Source organism: Tachypleus tridentatus, chromosome 8 (assembly GCF_004210375.1).
Source record: "Tachypleus tridentatus isolate NWPU-2018 chromosome 8, ASM421037v1, whole genome shotgun sequence".
In the NCBI taxonomy this organism is placed as follows: domain Eukaryota; kingdom Metazoa; phylum Arthropoda; class Merostomata; order Xiphosura; family Limulidae; genus Tachypleus; species Tachypleus tridentatus.
Window position 1 is genome coordinate 10722328 of NC_134832.1, and position 20039 is coordinate 10742366.

The 20039-nt window shown below is 33.8% G+C and overlaps 1 protein-coding gene across 8 annotated transcripts in view; it reads right to left on the bottom strand.

Annotated features, from left to right (window-relative positions):
* Lrrk (Leucine-rich repeat kinase) overlaps positions 1 to 20039 on the bottom strand; it is a 297360-nt gene that overhangs the window by 177600 nt on the left and 99721 nt on the right. For all 8 annotated transcript variants that reach the window (XR_013032330.1, XR_013032331.1, XM_076517601.1 and 5 more), the window contains one exon: positions 8750 to 8785. Coding sequence is in view for 5 of the 8 variants with exons in the window: in XM_076517601.1 (XP_076373716.1) it covers positions 8750 to 8785 (36 nt within the window). In the remaining 3 variants the exon portion in view is untranslated. The remainder of the gene's footprint in view (positions 1 to 8749; positions 8786 to 20039) is intronic.

Here is a 20039-nt window from a genome sequence, read left to right on the forward strand (position 1 = left end):
AAAAAGCATATTATTAAAAATAAGCTCCAAGAACTCTGCCTGAAGAACCACAAGAAGTACATCACCAACAAGGCAAAGGTAGGGATCAGGATGTATGCCTTCTTGGTGGCAAAAGTACATGCAAGTGGTTTTGGAGAAAGAAAAGATAAATCCATTTGCTGTGGCCCACTTCAACAAAGAAATGAGAGCAGAATGAAGCTACTGCTCCATAAACCTCATGTTTGACATTGACAGGGGATATGGAAGTCATCAATGTTTACATATGTTTTCTCCTGTTTCCAACAGTAGCATTAATCTTCATACTGAAAAGTGTGACACTCAAAACACAGCCCTGAGGGGCAGTTATGGTGGAAAAGAACGGGAAAGCGTCAAACCCATATGGCCTTGGAATCATGTACAATAAAAATTTCTGAACAAAAATAGGTAAATTGTTATACACTCCATAGGTGAGGAGGTCCTGCAAAATGCTATACCTCCACATAAGTGTTGTAAGCCTTTTCAAGGTCAAAGAATGTGACCACAAGTTATTTCTTCTGGAGAAAGGCTTCCCTGATTGATGTTTTAAGTTGAATCAGGTGGTCCACAGTGGAGAGCTGTTAGTGGAACCCACACTGGGTGGGCAAGAGAAAGTTGTGCTATTTAAGGAACCAAACAAGAAGAGAATTAACCATTCTCTCTGAGATCTTACAGAGACAGCTAGTCAAAGCAATTGAATGATAATTAGAAAGAATCTTGATATCCTTTACAGGTTTAAAAAAGGATAGAACAAAAGGAAAAAAATTTTCACTCTGTCTGAGACTTGATGACCAAGAACACACGTGAAGAAACAGAAGTACTGAATGTATGTGAAAAACTTACTGAAAGTATCAGTGATGCCCTGTGGGTCACTGTCAACCTTCCAATAAAGGTGAAGGGGAAAGTGATCAATGACAGTAAAATTCTGACTAGGTGCATGAAAACAAGTGTAAAATCCAGTATTGAAAAGAGAAAGGTTGTGATCTGAGAGCATATGCTCTACAGAACAGCTTCTCCATCATTATCAGCACCACCCCAGAAGGGATGTGTCTATTAAACTCTTCCATGATTAAAAAGGAAAACAGCAATTGTTCAACAAGAGCATCAAGTCTGATTGATCTAAATTTCTCCAGAGACAGGTAAAGAGAACAAACAGTAAAGGTATGCATAACCCAAGAATGGCTATGGCCTCCAAAGGTATATCGGGTTGCAAAGACAGGGTGGGCACAAGTTGGTCAGCCAGCAGTGCCACCTCTCCAAGCACTTGTCTATCACACAACCTGTCATTCCAGTATAAAAAAAAATTGCTGAAAGGTGACTGTAACAACAGATTTGAGGAAAGACACACAGGATGATAGGAATCAATCAAGGCTTTAGTGTCATCCAGATTAGAATGGAGACACTGACAGTTCCGCTGTATCAAAATGGATATTTTTCCTTAGGTGAAAGAGAACTGGGTGGAGAACCACTTGATTTATGACTATGCCATTTTTTTTATAAAAAGGAGATCTGTAGATTCCAGCAAATGAGGGCATGAACAAATAATTTTTCTTTGTCTTTGTGCTAAAAAAGGTAAATCTGAGTAACCGTCAGAAACTGGGGTCAAATGAACTGGGACAGGCAGACACTAGAAAGAATTATGGGGAGAGAAACAGGAGTAGATTGACTTCTCAACTCAGTTATCCCTTAAGGTCAAATAACTCTTCATATGATGTGAAAAAAGCTTTGACAAAGATACGAAAAGCACTGTATGCACACCAATGGTGGTAGTAGAATGTAGTGCAGCAGCATATGTTTAAGATGGAGTAGGGGACAACAATTTTTGAGCACCTGGATAAAAAACATTACTAACAGTTTTTATATATTGTACCTCTTTCTCCTCCACCCACCTAGGGCAAGAATGAAAATAAGAGGGGTGGTAATCACTGTAATTAACATAACAAAGGCCCATTTTACACTCGTAGGCATTGTGGTCTTTATTACTGTACAGAGCTGGAGCCACAAGATGCCAGCTGCTGGCACTGGAAAAATCTGATGGTTGGAAACATATGGCCATATCTTACAGTTCAAATAACCTACCTTGACAGTGGCAGCTGGACATGGTGATGTGAAAATAAAAATAAGAATACTGACAAGCAGTAAAATTCCTTCCTTATGAGTGGAGATACATCAAATGCAAAAACTCCTTGGCTGGAGAAACCAGGGAGGATCTCTGACTCATGGATGTTCTTTAAATCCCTCTCAACAATAACTCCTGTGAGAAATTCAAAGTAATATGGGGAGTAATCTCAATTGGTATATCTCCAATGGCCTTTAAATTCAAAAGGAATTTGCTAAGTTTGGGGCAGATGTTTTCCCCAAGATGTCCCCAAAACACAGTTTCTTGGCTAACATAAGAGAGCCAGCAAGCCCTTCTAAATAAAAAAGGGAGAAATTTGCCCTAAAGGATTGTTTGACAAAGAATGCAGGATGAAAAAAGAAGGTACAGGTGTAAAATGAGGTGGAGGCTGCTGTTCAGAATCTTCAAGATGTAGACATCTACCAATTAGCTGTTTTTTACTGGGTTTTTTCTTTCTGAGGAAGTGGAGGGCCCATATTGAGAGGAGAAAGATTTGAGCAAAGCAAAGGCCCTAACAATACCACAAATGTAAGAAGGACTGACACCAAGTTGAAGGGAAAAGCTAATAATGGGAAGACACAAAAAAATGAACAGGACAGAAAAAAACAGAGAGATGACAGGCTGCGAGAAACATGTAAGAAGGTGGGTGTCCAGCAAACAAATGTTGGTCAACTGCAGACCAGATGAAAAAAGACCAAAGAGTGAGTTAAAGGAAGGAATAGAGGAAATGAGAAGAAAATCAAAGAGCAGTGAAGGAAGAGATTAAGCCTGAGAAATAGAAAACAACTGTTGGCAAAAAGCAACAGCAGGAGAAGGCCCATTAAACATATAGTAATTCATAACATGATGAACAATGGCTGCAAAAACCATGACAGTTAGGTAGGTAGATAGGTACTTCATGTTTATTGGCACAAAGCTACTAGGCTATCTGTACCAAACAAGGTGTAGTATACTATAATGGTATATGAAAATTAAGGTAAAAATACGTAAAATATGTAAATTTAAGACCTGCCAGGAAGACCGAAGCATTAAGTTCAAACTTGCTGTCAGTCACCTGAAGTTGGCCTTTCCAGTCCTGGGTTTAGGTCAAAATAAAAGTAAAACGTGTAAACGAAATCATGTTAAAGCAGTACATAGTCCAATAAAAACCTCATCCATGACATTGGCTAATTTCAAGAGCAAACGTACCTTAAATATATGTTTAAAATGGTGTCATTGTTCTTGGCTGTAACAATGACATGATAATAAAATATGTACAATTGTGACCTGAGCACTACACAGACCACACATTGGTGCATCAGTACCAGATAAAAGGAAGTTGTGAGTTACAAAACTGTGACCAATGTGTAGCCTAGCCAAAACAACTTCCTCCCTTCAATCTTTACAGAAACAAGATGGCCAAAGAGGTAAAGAAGGCTTGATTTGACAAAGCTTATTATTTCGTTGCTCACTCCAGGTCGACTGCCCACTGGTGTATAGTCAGGTTCTGATAACTGGGTCATAGTCCATGTATGGAACAGGGATGGTGGTGATAGAGCCAGAACAGATGGACTTTGCCACTCTGTCAGCTTGCTCATTCCCATGAATACTAACATTACCTGGTATTGAAAAATACTGGACAGAGATAGATGAGCCAGTTTGTTTTGGATATTTATAACAATAGGATGATAACTAACATGGAATGATGTCAAGGCTAATAGGCAGCTGAGTGAATCAGTATAGATTGTACAATTTGTATATTGCATAGTTTCAATATGATTCAGAGCAAGAAAAATGGCATGCAATTGGCAGTAAACACAGAAACTGTAGAGGGGATTCTATGTGCTACAACTGAACTGTAACAAACCACGGCAGAACCTATAGAGTCACCTAATATTGAACCATCCGTATATATGGGAATGGATGGATTGTCTGAAAGATGTTCAGCAAATAAAAAGCGATATTTCCAATCAGGAGTACTGGCCTTCCTCAGATGACTCAAAGATAAGTCACAGTTGGATATAGTAATTAGCCATGATGGAAGAGGCCGAACTGTTAATACAGCTATGCTATTCAAAGATGTATCCAATTTTTCTGATTGTGCCCAAATATAAAGGCTAAAAGGAAGAATGGCAGATTTTCTATTATAGAAAAGTGTGGCCCACTGAAAATGGAAAACACAGCCTCAAGTAGGATGCTGTGGTAAAGAGTGATGTTTGGAAGCATACATAAGCATACAAAGGGGGTTCACAGGACTCCACATACAAACTTTGGACTAGAGAAATACAAAAGGCCCAAGTGCAAAGCCAAAGCCCTTGGTGGTGGATAAGATCCAGCATTTTAAGTGCTGAGGTTCAGGCAGAACCATAAACCATAGACCCATAGTCAAGTTTCGATCAGATAAGGGTATGATAAATTTTAAGCATGGAGTATTGATCTGTTCCCCAAGAGGTGAAAGAGAGGACACAAAGGATGTTCAATGCTCTTATAGATTTGGCAGGAAGCTGCTTGATTTGGAAAATAAAGTTTAATTTACAGTCAAATATAAGACTTAAAAACTTTGCTTTAGGGAAGTACAGCATCATCAATACAAAGTTCTAGATATGGATGAATACCCTGTTGTTGACAGAAATGTACACAAACAGTTTTAGAGAGAGAAAGTTGAGAACCATTTGCTGTGGTCCACTTAAGTATATGATAGATTGCAGATTGTAGCTGCCACTCAATAAACCTAATGTTTCATTACTGACATGAGATGTGAAAATCATCAACAAAAATACCATTTGCAACTGTAGGAGGTAGCTGTTCACTGATGGCATTAATCTTTAAAATAAAAAGCGTGACACTCAGAACACAGCCCTGAGGGACTCGAAATTCCTGTGGAAAAAAATGGGAAAGTGTTGAGCCCACTCGGACCTGGAATTGGCAGTTCATTAAAAAATGCTTAATAAAAAGTGGCAAATTGCCATGGAATCCATATGGGTGAAGGTCTCACAAGATGCCATATCTCCATGTTGTATCATAAGCTTTGGCTAAATCAAAAAAAAAGAAGAAAAAAGATGTTGCTTCAAAATTGCTTCTCTCACTGATGTTTAAAAGCAAATTAAGTGGTCAATCACAGAGCACTGTCTTCAAAACTCACACTGAGTGGGTGAAAGAAGATTGTTTGATTCAAGGAACCAAACAAGATAAGCATTAATCATCATTTCTACGATCTTACTGAGACAACTCGTCAGAGCAATTGGGCGGTAATTCAAAGGAATCTTTGGATCCTTCCCAGGTTTAAAAATAGGGAGTACAATAGCCTGGCATCAAGCATGAGGAAAGACATTCTCTTTCCATATCTGGTTAAAGACAGCCAGGAGAATAGTAACAGAGGTGAGAGAAAGGCAGTGTAGCATCTCATAATATACATCATCAGGTCCAACTGATGTATTGCCAGACTGATGAAGCACAAGTCTGAGTTCCACCAGTGTAATAGGGTGATTGTAGTCATAGCAATGATCAGTCAAAAAGGAAAGGAGGCAAATGTTCAACATGTGTTTTAATAGCTAAGAAGAAAGGGGATGATTTTGAAGAGCTCGATACATGAGAGAAACATTCACCAAAAGTATTGGCAATGCTTTGAGCATCAGCAACTTCATGGCCATTGAACATTAAGATAGAGAGGGAGGCAGAAGTATACTATCCACTCACCTTCCAGATCTTGTCCCATATGACTTTTAAACTGGTGGTTGAAGAAATGCTGGAGGTATATTTAATCCAAGATTCCTTCTGGCTTTCATGTCTAACTCACTGAGCCTGTGCATGGGCTTGCTGAAATGCAATTGAGATTTGTAAGTGTGGAATATCTAAGAAATTTATCCCAAGCACGTTTCTGAGTTTTTCGTGTTATAGAACAAGCAGAATTCCACCAAGGGCAGGGATGCAATGTGAAAGATGTCGAGGTTTTTGGGATGCACTGAGCGGTTCCTGGGCAATACAGTTAGTTACTGCTACTACACAATCATCTATCAATGATTTACATCAGATGGCAGGATCAAGTTCTGAGAGAGCAGTGAAAGAGGGCCAGTTGGCATGGTACAATTTCCACTGAGGCACATGGGTCAGATAGCACCGACAATGGTCAATCTCTCTTACTATGATCACTACCCAAAGGATTGATGTCAACCTCCCAAGAAAAGTGAGTGAAAAGCAAAGGGGAGAGATAGAAAGATCTGTAGCAGTAAATGACTGACTAGGTGCATGAAAATAAGTGTAATAGCAAGTATCTTAGAGAGATAGGTTGTGATTCAAGAGCATGTGCTCTATAGCACAACCCCTCACATCAACACTAGAACCACTCCAGAGGGCATTATGCCCATTAAGATCCCCCAAAATTAAAAAGGGGGTTTGCTCAATGAGGGCATCAAGGTCTGATTGATTATAATTTTTTCTAGGGGTAAGGTACAGAGAGCAAACAGTGATGGTATGGGCCAGGGAGATATGGATAACTACAGCCTCCAAGAGCATATTCAATGACAAGGACTGGGTGGGCACATGCTGATCAACCAGCAGTGCTACTCCCCCATATCCTTGTCCTACACATGACCTGTCATTTTGGTATAAAGAGTATTGTCAAATTGTGAATGTATTAGTAAATTTTAAAAATGTTTCCTGTAAAGAAAGACATTTGGGATGATAAAAGTAAATCAAATCCTTGATGTCATTCACATCTGATTGAAAACCTCGACAGTTCCATTGGATTAGCGTGGCCATTTTTATTTATTTTGGAGGAGAATACAGCAACAGCAAAGAGACTTTCTGCTTGCGACTGTGCTTTTTTTCTTTACTGGATGTGGGTCGGTCACTCTCTAGTGATTCTGCTCTGAATTGAGTAAGAAGGTCGGTGTTTGTAGATGTACATTCCAGTGATTGAGGGCGTGAATGAATGTTTCCATGACAATTAGTGAGTGTAAACAATGTCTCACACTTAAAACTAAGTACAAATCACTGTTGTTTGAGAATTCATAATAAAAAAATTAGAGCTTTGGAAACAAAGGTAAAGAAAACAAAAATCAATGTTTCATTACCAATTCAAACTGCAATATATAAACTTAAACTTCTATATAATACAATGCTGAGGAAAGGAATGAAGATTCACAAGTGTAAATGCATAATGGGATTTAATCCACAAAGTGGTATTCACTGTCCTATTGGTGGAGGGCTTTTGTTACACAATGATGTCACCAAGCAATGATGCAATCATATACAATCACATAAAATCAGGTGAGAGTTGTCTCCAAATCTAGTGTCATTCAAATCTCTCTAGCAGTCACACTGAAGATAACTAATGTGTGAAAAGGGAAGTTATCACTTTAGAAGGAAAAAATGGAAATCAATGAGCCCCTATAATCTTGAAATGGTTAGCAAATACATAGCTGCTTACATTCTGTTCACAAGACCATTATCTAAGTGCAGAATATATGTTTAAAAGTATTCTGAAAAATATACCCGAGCATACCTGAAATAAAAATATATTATTTTCTATTTATAGAACAACAGTTGCAAACTGCCATATTATTTCCCTGATTATGGCAGCTTACTATCTCCTAGTGATAATTCTATGTGCTAGTAAATATAAAAAACCAAACTCTTTCCTTCACAACACTTAAAGATGGTTGATGCCTTCACACAGAACATTATCTTTTGCTCCTGCACTTACTAAAGATAATTTTTGTTCATATACTCACCAGTTTAAAAGGGGTATCCTTTTCTGTTTCAAATGAACTATACATTGTAAAATGTTAAGGAGCATTAAACTCGCATGGACTATGTAGACTGATCAAGCTCTGGAAACATTTCTGGATACCTGTACATCTCTGATTACGAAAGATGCTATAGCTTTTCTGGCCTCTTAAGTTTATGTGTTCATTTGTAATCAAAAAAGATTGAATTATCTCTTACTGCCTTCATATGTCACTGAACCAACTCAGTGTAGTCTCGAGAAACTCTTACCTTCAGTATTTTCCTATTTGCTTTATGCTCTTGGGAAAATATCTAATTTTGGTGATTTGTGATATGCTTTAGGTTATGAGTAAGTCTTTCTCATCCTAATATGAAAACAACGTTGTTCCTCGAACACATTTCCATTTAAATGTAGGTCTATAACGTAATACACATTAAAATGGAAGTTATCATATTTAACATTTTGAAGAACTAACACTAATTTGAAAACAAAACAATAAGAACTCCAGATTTATTCTCACTCACTTCACCCAGTTTGGTCTCAAGTGGAAAGAATTAACTTGTAATAAGAGTGATGAACAGACAAAATGTCTTGTAGAGCATGAAATTCCTAATAGCAAAACTATGAATATTGCATAATATAAAATGAGAGTAAAGGGATGAAGTTTCATAACAAAACTCAAATTATCAAAGAAATCTTACCAGACATTTACAGGTATTTATTTCAAATAAACTTTAGTTCTAAAAAGATGTAACAATAACTGTTATGGTAATACATGTATTGTTGGTTATCATGAGGAAAATATAAAGCATTTTTTACACCTTTTAACCATCATTATGAAATAACTAATGAGGATTTTCATTAGTTCAGTGTCATAGTTCCAAGATATCTAAATACAAATTGTTTACCTTCATATAACTCCTCTCTTCTCTTGTCTTGACTGTCTGTAAAAGTATAATGGACATGGTAATTAATTTTCTTCACCACAAGAAATATTCTACAAATAATTACACTAAAGAAAAAGTTCTGTCAAACACTTTGAAATGAATGTGAGTTAGAAAAGATTTAATGAACACTTCAGCATTATGTTTGCTTATGTGCATGTCTAAAGACATATTTTAAATACTGAAATGTGACAAACAGCATTTTAAAATAAAATTCAGACTTTAAATTATCAAAAGATACACTTAATGAGGACAAATATTCAAGAAAATAGATACATAAACTACAATACTTTCAATAGCAGACACCGAAATGGGTTTGTTTGTTTGTTTAAAATTGAGCTCCACAATGGGCTATCTGTGCTCTGCCCACCAGACAAATCTTGAATTATTCACTTCACAGATACAATGCCACTTTCATTGAGTTCATTTAGAAAATGGTAAGGAAAGTTTTTAATAAAATTATAGCCTAGCTGGAAAGCTAATCTAATTAAATTATAACAGTTATTGGACAATTTACGCTTTGATCATGTTATTACTTTGTGCTCTAAACTGAATATTTGAAATAAAACTTGAATAAAGCACTAAAAACAGTACTAGCATAAATCAAAGTTTTATTAACACTCCAAGTTTCCAATTGCAAAAAAATATAAGACCCATACCACAATAAGTTCTTGTTTTTCACATAATGTTTTTACATATTCATTGTTATAAAGATATCTTTAAAAATATCAAAATTAGAAAATCATTAATTACAGAATACAAATGAAAAAAAAAATACTGTAAGGTTTCCACACAAACTGCACATGAACGTAATTTTTACAGTAATGTTTACAGGCTGTGCAGGAAGAGCTTGGTCTTCCCAAACATATCACAAATGTACAAGGTTTGTCGCTAGGTCAGTTTTTTTCTTTTTCCTCTAGTAAAACACTGGTAAATAAGGGTTCAACATCAAAATTTGCCATTAAAACATAGAGAAGAAACTTACTTTCTCTAATTTGTTTAGAAAAAACCCAAAACTTTTCATTCACTATATATTTCAAAGAAGACATATTCTTTAAAAAAAAAAGACTTCAGGTAATTACCTAATTTCTAATTAAAATTATCAGTGTAGACACAATAGGTGGGGGAATATTTACTTTTTATAAATTTTGAATTAGCTTACACATATATATATTCAAATAAGCTGAAACAAAAATAAAAAACTTCACCAACTGAAAGGATCCCAAGGGTACAGGCTATAACATGAAATATACAATATACCCTAGATTTTCGAGGTGACTGTCAGTCTTAACTTCCATTTGCCAGTCTCACATAAGGAAATAAAATAAAAGAATAACAATAGAGATAAAAGTAATAGAAATAGAAATTAGGAGAGCAAGATGGGTGTGCCAAAGCTCACAACATTCCACATCTATATCACCCTTTACTGCCTGAAGACAGTTACGAGTTGAATTTCTTCACTTTGACATTCAGAGCACTGGGCATAAACATGCTGTGTCAGCACTGAGATGAATCGTTTTATTTTACTTAACTCTTCAGTATTAATATTCTCATTGTATATATTCAAACACATACATACTAAAAAAGACAAGTTTTCTAGATTTATTCAACTCTTCATGACTACAAATTAAGCCTGTTCTTATTTATCTTGTTAATTTTCAATAATATCTGTATTTGTCATTTTTCACATTTCAAATATTCACATCAGTTTCATACTAGAAAAATATTCCCTTTTTACAACTGGGAAAATTGGGCATATAACTGGTGATTTAAAACTAATATTGCAACCAGACTATTGATATTCTGGGTGACAGTTCCAGATTTGGATTATTCCTTAACATTGGAATTATCACTGAAGGAGACTTTGCACAATACAATCTAGTTGCACCCACTTACATGCTTTCCAAAGATCATTAATTACACATGGACATTATCTACCAAAAACTCTTTTGAAGAACCAGAAGATAAAATGTTCAAGGCAGATATCAAAGAACTGTATACCATGAATTATCATTTAAAATTGCACCATATAAGATAATAATAATAAAAAAAAAGAGAGTGGATAAACTACAGAATTCATCACGGTTTAAAATACTTTTTGATCTCATGAATTCTGGCAATTCACTGGCAAAAGAATTCAACCCTATGGGCCTTAGCACCATTTTAAAATTCTTTCTCAGTATGATACTTCATAACATTCAAAATTTAATAATGACATAAGAGCAATGTCATTTTTCAAAGATTTAATTCCACACCCTTTAATAATCTCTGATTAATAAAAAAGAGATCAACAGTGACTGAATAATATAAGGAAAAGTAATTCCATTCCAAGCAAACATGAAGTATTTTGTTCACAGTAAGCTGCTTATACAGAACAAACAAAATTGTGTTAATGAAACTGAATACTTTGCAATCTCTTAATTTTTTCAGTATCTTGAAATTAAGTTATCTAACTTTAATTTAAAACACTATTTTTTACATCTCAAAACACAGATGTATAGTGCTTAACATATATTTTCTTTCTATGATGTTTTTCATAAAGTTTTCTAGGCAAACTATATGTTATTATCATTATGATTCAAATAACAATTTTGGAAAAACATATGTAAATGATAACTCATTTCCTGTTAGAAAGGTTTCCTTGTTTCTTATGACAATCACAACAGCAACTGAAAAATGTCTTAAGTACTTTTTAACAGATGGTTTAATTGGAGAAAAGCAAACCAACCTTATGACACAATGCAATCAGAAAATTCACAACATATGGGTTATGGAAACTTCTCTAATTCTTGATGGACCTTAATATTACATTCCAATGTTCAATGCTAAATTTCCCCATTCATCTATGCTTAAGTTATTATGAAAAGCTTTAGCAGTAACAGCATTTCAAATGATAATCATGACTAGATTTTGAAGAACTTCTTAAAATTTTGCCAGAGAAACTTAAATCAAGTAATAAGTTAACATTTCCTTGCACAATGTTGCAGAAGCAAAATATGAAAGTCAATACTTAATATTTGGATAATTAGATTTAAGTAGTAGATGTAGTGTAATTTTGCAACATAGAGTTTGAATTTTCTGAATATACTGTAAAATTCATAATAATTTCAGAAATTTTGATCTCATGAATTCCATTAACAAATTCAATGGCAAAAGGATTTAACCCTATAGCCCCCAACACCAATTTTAAATCCTTTCTGTGTATGGTACTGCATTTCATTCAAAATTTAATTAATCTACTTTACTATCAATATATATTAATGAGATTAACATTACAATGTATGTTTTAATTCCTTTCTTTCAACAGAAACTTTCACAAAAAATATTTAAACTGCAGTTTTTGTGTCACATAATCCACATGCTATGAAAAATTGCAATTTTCAGCAGTGGTTAACTCTTGCCAAAAAGCTTGCAATGTACATTAATGTGAAAATGCTATGTACATGTGTTTGACCTAGATGGCATGCGATATCCAAAGTCTATAGCTAGTTTGTCTCAGAAACATATAAATTTTCCAAACCATGACAGGTGCCATGTCCACCTTTTATACTTTGCCTCAAGATTTACAACATATATGTAGTTAGCATACACAAATGTATATACTTGTTAAAAAGAACTCTACCAGTGGTTAACCTGAAATTGGCAAGCATGTTTCTTCAAAGTGTACATGTAACTGCAGTTAATATTGCTGTCTGCTTGATTGACTAATAATGATTTCTTATCAAAATATGCTATAGTTAAAGACACAGTTTAAGTTTATTTAGGTCTTACTTTTATACTTAAGTTACTCATGTATTATTTATATTTTAAAAATAGTATTTGAAAGGTTTAATGATTTTTATATGCTTACTTTGTTATTTCCAAAATTCTGAAAATGAATAAACAAGATAACATCATTAGTTTATGTGTGGGAGTCACCATGTAATAATAATAACAACACCCCACAGGAATCAGTTGAAGTATTAGCACAAACAGTAAAAGAATGAAAAATGAAAATTAAAAGTAAACTATAAATGAAAAATCAAAAAGGTAAAATTACGAATATTAAAAAATCAAGTTATGAAAGACTTCTACAAAGAGCCAAAAGGTTGAAATGTAAAAACTGTAAGAAAATAAATGGCATTCTGACACTTCATATAAAATAAATCACCCTGTAACTGAAGTATTCAAGTCCAAATGCAAATAACTACATTAAGTAATGAACTTTTTTTATTATAAATAGTAGGAAAAAAAGTTATTTTTCCAAAACTTCAAACTTTCACAAACATACTTTTCAAATTTTATACAATTTCCTATAGTTTTATTTTTGCAATGAAATATTACAAGAGTTAAATCATAGAGTTCAAGCCTGACTTCAAATTTAAAATACGTTTTGGCATACTTTTCTACAAATATTTCTGGGAACCTAGTGCACTAGACACAAATGAAAACTTTTTGTTGTTGTTGTTGCTGCTGCTGTTTTGGGGGAGAAAGATTTTTACCCGACATTCATTATATTATATTACTAAAAGCTTAACTGAAGTCTTGTCAATTAAAAAACTCATTATACATACATAATTTTCCCTACAAATTTTCTCATCATCACAGACTAAAAAACTCAGTCAGAACCATCTAAAACTCTTTCAATGCAAGAGGAGCTTCTGGTGTGTGATATAACAACTTACAGCTCACCAAGTGAAGGAATCTTATAAATGCCTGCTGATTGAGAGCTATGAAGAAACTGTATCTCAGGATAGCTAGTATGTGTATTAACACTTTTACTAATAAGGCAAAGAACAACATTTTGACCTTCTTAGGTAACATGAAAATGATCTAAGAAGGTCGAAACATTGTTCTCCCTTTATTGGAGAAAGTGTTAATACCTATACCAGCTGACCTGAGAAACATTTTTACTTCAAGTGAGTTTCTCATCATCAGGAATTATGAAGAAATTATCAAGAACAGGTAGAAACAGCTATCATCATTATGGATCAGTACATTATCAAGAAGTTGTAAATAGAAACTTTAGATCTTGCAACTATTCGATGTCATTATTAAGAGCCGTGACCACTAGCATAAAGTAATCATAATCATGCAGATATTCCAAATTGGATATTTTTCTATGAATCCAAAGAGGCTACAACCATATATATGTCAGGTTATTTTGTTCATGATTGCTAAAAAAAAAATTAAAAAAAAATATCCAGACTGTTAATGAAATCGCACATGAGATTCTAGTGCCCCAACTACAAAAAAGTGGAATAAAGTTTGTTTTATTAAAGACACTTGTGCCCTAGAAAAGTGAGCACACACTGTTGTTATTATATGATCATAAACTGCAAAATGTTTTCAGCAGCCATTTCATCAATCAGACTTATTCAACATAGTCAAATCACATCAGTCGTTACAATGTCAGTTGTAGCTGAAACACAAATATCAGAACATTGAAATATCTTAATGATCACTTTTTGATTCCATATGTGATAACAATCATTTCTTTTCTGTAACTCAGTCCAGTTGACTTTGCTATTGTGAAATAAGAATGCATTATTTAAAAAAAAAATTTAGGCCCTTACAATGATCAAAATTTCTAAAAATGTTTTAAGCATCAATACATTCTTTTTGTGTGTGGATGTAGAAATGATTTTATAGAAATATTTATCTCTATTTTCCATCATGCCATGCCCTTTTTATGTGGGCATGAAAATAAAAGGAACCAGTGTCAATTTAAAAAAAATTATTTATTTTTCATAGCCATATCTAATCCTTGAAAGTTGAGTTTGTATTGTAGTATATGTATGTCAAACTGAATTATTATTAAAACTATGTCAGATAGATTCATCTGGTAACAAGAAATTCACTCAAAAAAATGATTATGGAGTAATATGAAATCTCTTACTAAACAAGTCTATACAGAATGAAGTTACAAGTGCAATAAATTTGTTGACATACTTATATAGCTTACAGTTCTGAATAATATTCTCCATGAGAAGAACATGTACTCTCTCTTTCAAAAACAATAGAAAATAATAAATTCAACTAATCATAATCAGCTTTCTCAACCATATGTTATATGAAATCTATACATCCTAGAAGAAACCATAAATTCAAAACTATATTATACTGTTACAAGAAGATGGATATATACAGAGTAACCAAATACCACACTAGCAGGATGCTTTGTTTTTGACATATGAATATATAATTTTTACTTATTCCTTGATCTCATTCTTTTAAACTGACACAGGGTCATTAATTACTACTCTGATGTTTCTTACAGTTCCATTCCAAATCAACACTAGCTTTCATTCCACATCTGTTCAGAAAACTTAAACTATTAGTATAAAAGTAAAACAAAATACATATATAGCAGTTTGTTACAACCTTAATAACTAGCCAAAACAAGAACAAACTAAACAAAAATTCTACACTAACTGAAAAGATCCCAGGATACAAGCTATAATGTGGGATTATAAAATGTACTCTAGGTTTTGGAGGTGACTACAAAAGTAGGACCCATATTGCAGTGGTGATACACCATCTATCAGTCTTAACCTCCATTTGCCAGTCTCACATAAAAAATAAAAAAATTGCAATAGATATAGAAATTGGGAGAGTGAGATGTGGGTGCTCAAGCCCACAACATCCCGCATCTATATCACCCTTCACTACCTGCAGACAGTTGTGGGAAGGTGACTGCTCTCCCAAGTAAAGAAGAAAAACTGAAATCAAAATAAGAAAATAAGGTACAACAATTTTGGAGGTAAGTTGAAAACTTACCTCTTGAAGGTAGCATTCTACCTCCCAATATATTAGAAAGGCATTAACTGACAGCACAGCAAATTAACTATAACAGTGATCAGTGATGTCGAGAAAACCCACTTGTGTAGAGAAAAATATATATGTAAAAACAGCTCATTTGGGTTGAGAAAATATTTTACGTAGAGTAGCGAACAACTCCTCTACGTAAAATATTTTCTGAACCAAAACGAGCTGTTTATACATATATATTGTAACTATAACAGCATAATGTGTCCCATCCAGCTGCCAAACAAACCAGTATAGCTCCTAACCGCTACCCATTTACCAAGTCTACTGTGACTATCATATTCTAAACAAGCCTTTATAAGGAGCAAGGTGTAAATCCATGTAAAGTAGTACCAAGTTATTAAATGATCTTATTCATAACTAAAAATAGTTATCAGAATTTTAAGTAAAAGTTCTATAATTTTTATTTCTTTACATTTATTTCAAACATTCTTATATTTGTTGCAGAAAAGTTTAATAGTTTTAATTAAAGTTTCTTTATTAAATCCATTAACCATTAATGTTTGTATCAATATTTCAACATTACTGATAAAATATTATAATTTATCACAAATTTTACAATATCTGAATAATTGCAAAGTTATAATGATTATAACAGAAGGATACAATACACTACCATTAAAAGAGGGTAAACCATAAATTGGAAAACCAAGTATTTTCTTTATCAAAAATATTTACATTGATTCTTTATCAATTATTTTAATTTCTAAATCCAAATAATGTATTTCTGTATCAGATATTGAAGTATTTTCAAACACTAATTCTACTGGATAAAGTGTTAATAACATTATTTATTTCACGATTATTTACACTAATTAAATCATCTATATATCTAAGTTAGGATAAAAATATCTAAATTTGTGGAGTTTTCAATAAATATATTCTCATAATAGTAAAGATATTAATTTGCAATTTCTAATGTAGTTATCTTAACAGAAGTTAAAGGGTGAAGCCTCAAATGTTTTAATTCTATAGAATTCATTAAATTCTTTTTAACTTGAGATCTATGTAAATTTATATGTACATGCAATAGGTTTGATGTTTGATCCTGATATACTATCAGGTCATCCCATAAGTAATGCCCAAAAATTTAATACAGTAAATGTGTCATCACTCCTGTCTTTGTAGAAGACTTTAATAGCTAAAACATGTAGTAGGACACATATAAAAATGTTCAGACAAATAAAAGAAACTAACCCAACTCTACTTTTTCAGATTGTGACTCAAATAAACCCTTATAAAGATGGATGTCTCTGAGGAGCATATTAGGCATATGATGCTTTATGAGTTTAAAAAAGGCAACAGTGCAGCAGAAACTACATGAAACACTCAAGGTGTTTATGGTGCAGAGTCTCTCAATGAAAGAAAATGTCAAAGTTAATGCCCTCCAATCTTTCTGTTATGCAAAGTAGTAGTATCTTCACTGTGTTTGTATTATAAAAAACTGTTCATATGCATCTTAAGTAGTGTCCAGTCTTATTATTTAGTTCTCAACAACTCTGTTATTCAGAGAAACTTAAAACTATCCTGCAATAGAACTATTGTCAAATCTCCTGAGCTTTAGTGTGAGTATATAGCAAGGAGTAATTTTGCTCTGTCTGTGAAGAGAGAGGGATCATGGCATCATGAATTGTCTTGTTATTTAGTATTATTACAAGTTGAGTTCTGATGTAAAACATTACTTCCACTTATATAAGTAGCTATTCTCATTCAGTGCTGCCCTTTATATGTAAACAATTCCCTAGGTCCTTTATGCAGTTGTTACTCCATCTGTGTTGTGGATTAAGGTAGCGATACATGCCAAATAATATGGCTTTTCCCCTTCCAGTATCATTCAATTTTATTTTCCTAAGAATGTTACTGCATTGGGGTGTATGTTGTCAATTTAAAATTTTGATTTATTTCATTTCCATTAAGTAGACATCTTTTCTGTGCTGAATGTTGGGTTAGTAAATCAGTCAGTCAATTTCTTACATTATTATGTGCCTCGTTCATAGGTCAAGGGTATGAGCTTCCCTTCGGTCTCATGAACTTGAGGTAAAGTTGGTATAATCCTATTTTCTACTCCATCATAAATATCAGTACCAAATGGCTGGGTTTTGGATTGTGGTTGACTTACTAATGGTACGATCCTCATCCTACCCCCACATGGGTGTTGATTCCCAGCAGCATGAGATTTAGATGTAACTGACTTGCTGTGTGTGGTCTGCAACATCCTAACCATTCTATACCTGGGGTAAAATCCATCTGATCTTACCCACTTTTATGTCTTCTGAGAGTGAATTTCATCAATATTGTATGGTTCAGATCCCTACCCAGAAATAGTTCTCTTCCACTTGGTTGTGCTTCTGTTTTTCAAGCCATATATGCAACATCTTTACACTAATTCAGAAATGGTAGTCTCTCACATTGGATCTTTAACTCTCAAAATTTCCTCTTTCAAAGTGATTTTTGGACACTTTTGAAAAAGGTAACACATTGGTACCCTCCAATCTTTTTGTTATGCAAAGTAGTGAGATTCTCATGCCTCAAAATACTATTAACCACTAGCTTCAAAAAGACAAAGACTTTGTGATTGATAAGAATAATAAAATACATCTTCCTTTTCTCAAAACTGTTAGTATGAGTGATATAGTTTGTGTGTATCTGTGCTATGTTTCTCAAACTGAGCTTGTTGCTCTTTACCTTGCCCCACAAAAAAAAGGTGCCCCTGCTAGATCTGAAATTTTCGACTGCTCTTCACAGAGTTTCTAAAGTATTAATTGTAACTTGATGCCACTGTAACTGAAATGGTATTAACTCTTTGAAAGTGTCCAGAGATAGAATATTCAATTAACTGAAAGAGTCTCACCATACAGCAAATGACACTGCTGGTGTTTGTGTATTGAGAAACCTGGTCACACTGTATAACAAAATCAAAATCGTAGCTCTGCAATGTTGTTATCAAGTGCATTATCATCTTTTCTTAGTTTTTAAAGTTCATCAACCATTCCATTGATACACTGTTCCCTTGAATAGTGAACTTTCTACAAGTGATGTTGACAGTGTTTTATGATCAAAGACCAAAACTAAAAGCAGTTATTGTTTCATCTTGTATTATCTGCTCTTAGGAAATATAAGTGCATGACTACTGTATGCTATTACCTGTTAGAAAATATCCTGAAACTGCATTCACACTAGTGTCAGTGGTCAATGTCTAACAATTACACAGTCCTGTTATGAAAATATCAAGACTTGTGCTTTTACTAAAACACATTTCAAGATCTTACACAATTGTTACTCTTCTTCACTTCATCTGAAATGTACCTCAACTTTAGTGAAAGTCAATAATTATGTGGTAAACTTTGAAAAGTGCGACACAAACTATAGATAGTTTGATTCAAAAACCCAGGAAACACTAACTTCTGGCCTAGTCACAGGTAATCACATACCTCTGCTATTTTATTAGAAGCCATGGAGATTTCATCACTGTCCACAATATGACTGAGAAATTCTATTTCTATGTGCATGAATGGATATTCTCCTGCATTCTGTTTCAAACCTACCATTTTCAAGTTCTCAGCCACAAACTTGAAATTGCAACCAAACACTGAAAGATAATTGGTACATATATCAAGTTCTTCAATTTCATCCTGCTCGGTGCCAATTCCACTAGCCTTCTGAAATTAGTTGTTAAATTACGCAGGACTAATAGCATAATACAAAACCAATACAAACCATCTCTTATCCTGAAAGCAGTCCTAGTTCTGCTTTTGTTATACAGCTCAACTTGTCATTAAATGGATGTTAGGACAGACTTACTTAGGTCCCTTCCAATGCACCAAGACATTCATCAGTTCATGGAAATGGAAAGGGATCAAAACAAGTTACTGTGTTCACACATCTAAAATTAATACAAACCTAGATGTCCCTTCCTTCTTTTGAAAAATCACTAGAGACTGGCAAACACTCTATTAAGATTGAACAATTCTGTACTTTAAAATCCACTGTATCTCAGAACCTGCTACATCTTGAGAGCTCCAAAAAAGGATGCATGGCAGTTGTTTAATTGGACATGCACAACCTGTATATATTTGACACTGTATTACTGTTGTTTAACCCAAATAACCATCTGGTTCCACAAATGTATTCACATATTTAGTCAATAAATCACTATGTTACTGTAAAGACACTGAGTCTAGACTATCTTGTACAAACTTCAACTAGTGATCTCAAATGTGTCGATAACTTCATACTCTAGTATTACCACTAGCTTCAGTTACTTATACTTGGCACGCCTTGTTGATGATCTTTTCAGAAAAAATGTGGGTAATCTGGTCACCAATAATTTTAGAACACCATCAGAATTTTCTCCTTCCTTCAACAAATAACTGTTGGAACTAATACTGCCTAAATTTCCAATTGAAGCCAGCTTATTTAATTCATGGGCCCTATAATCATGTTACAT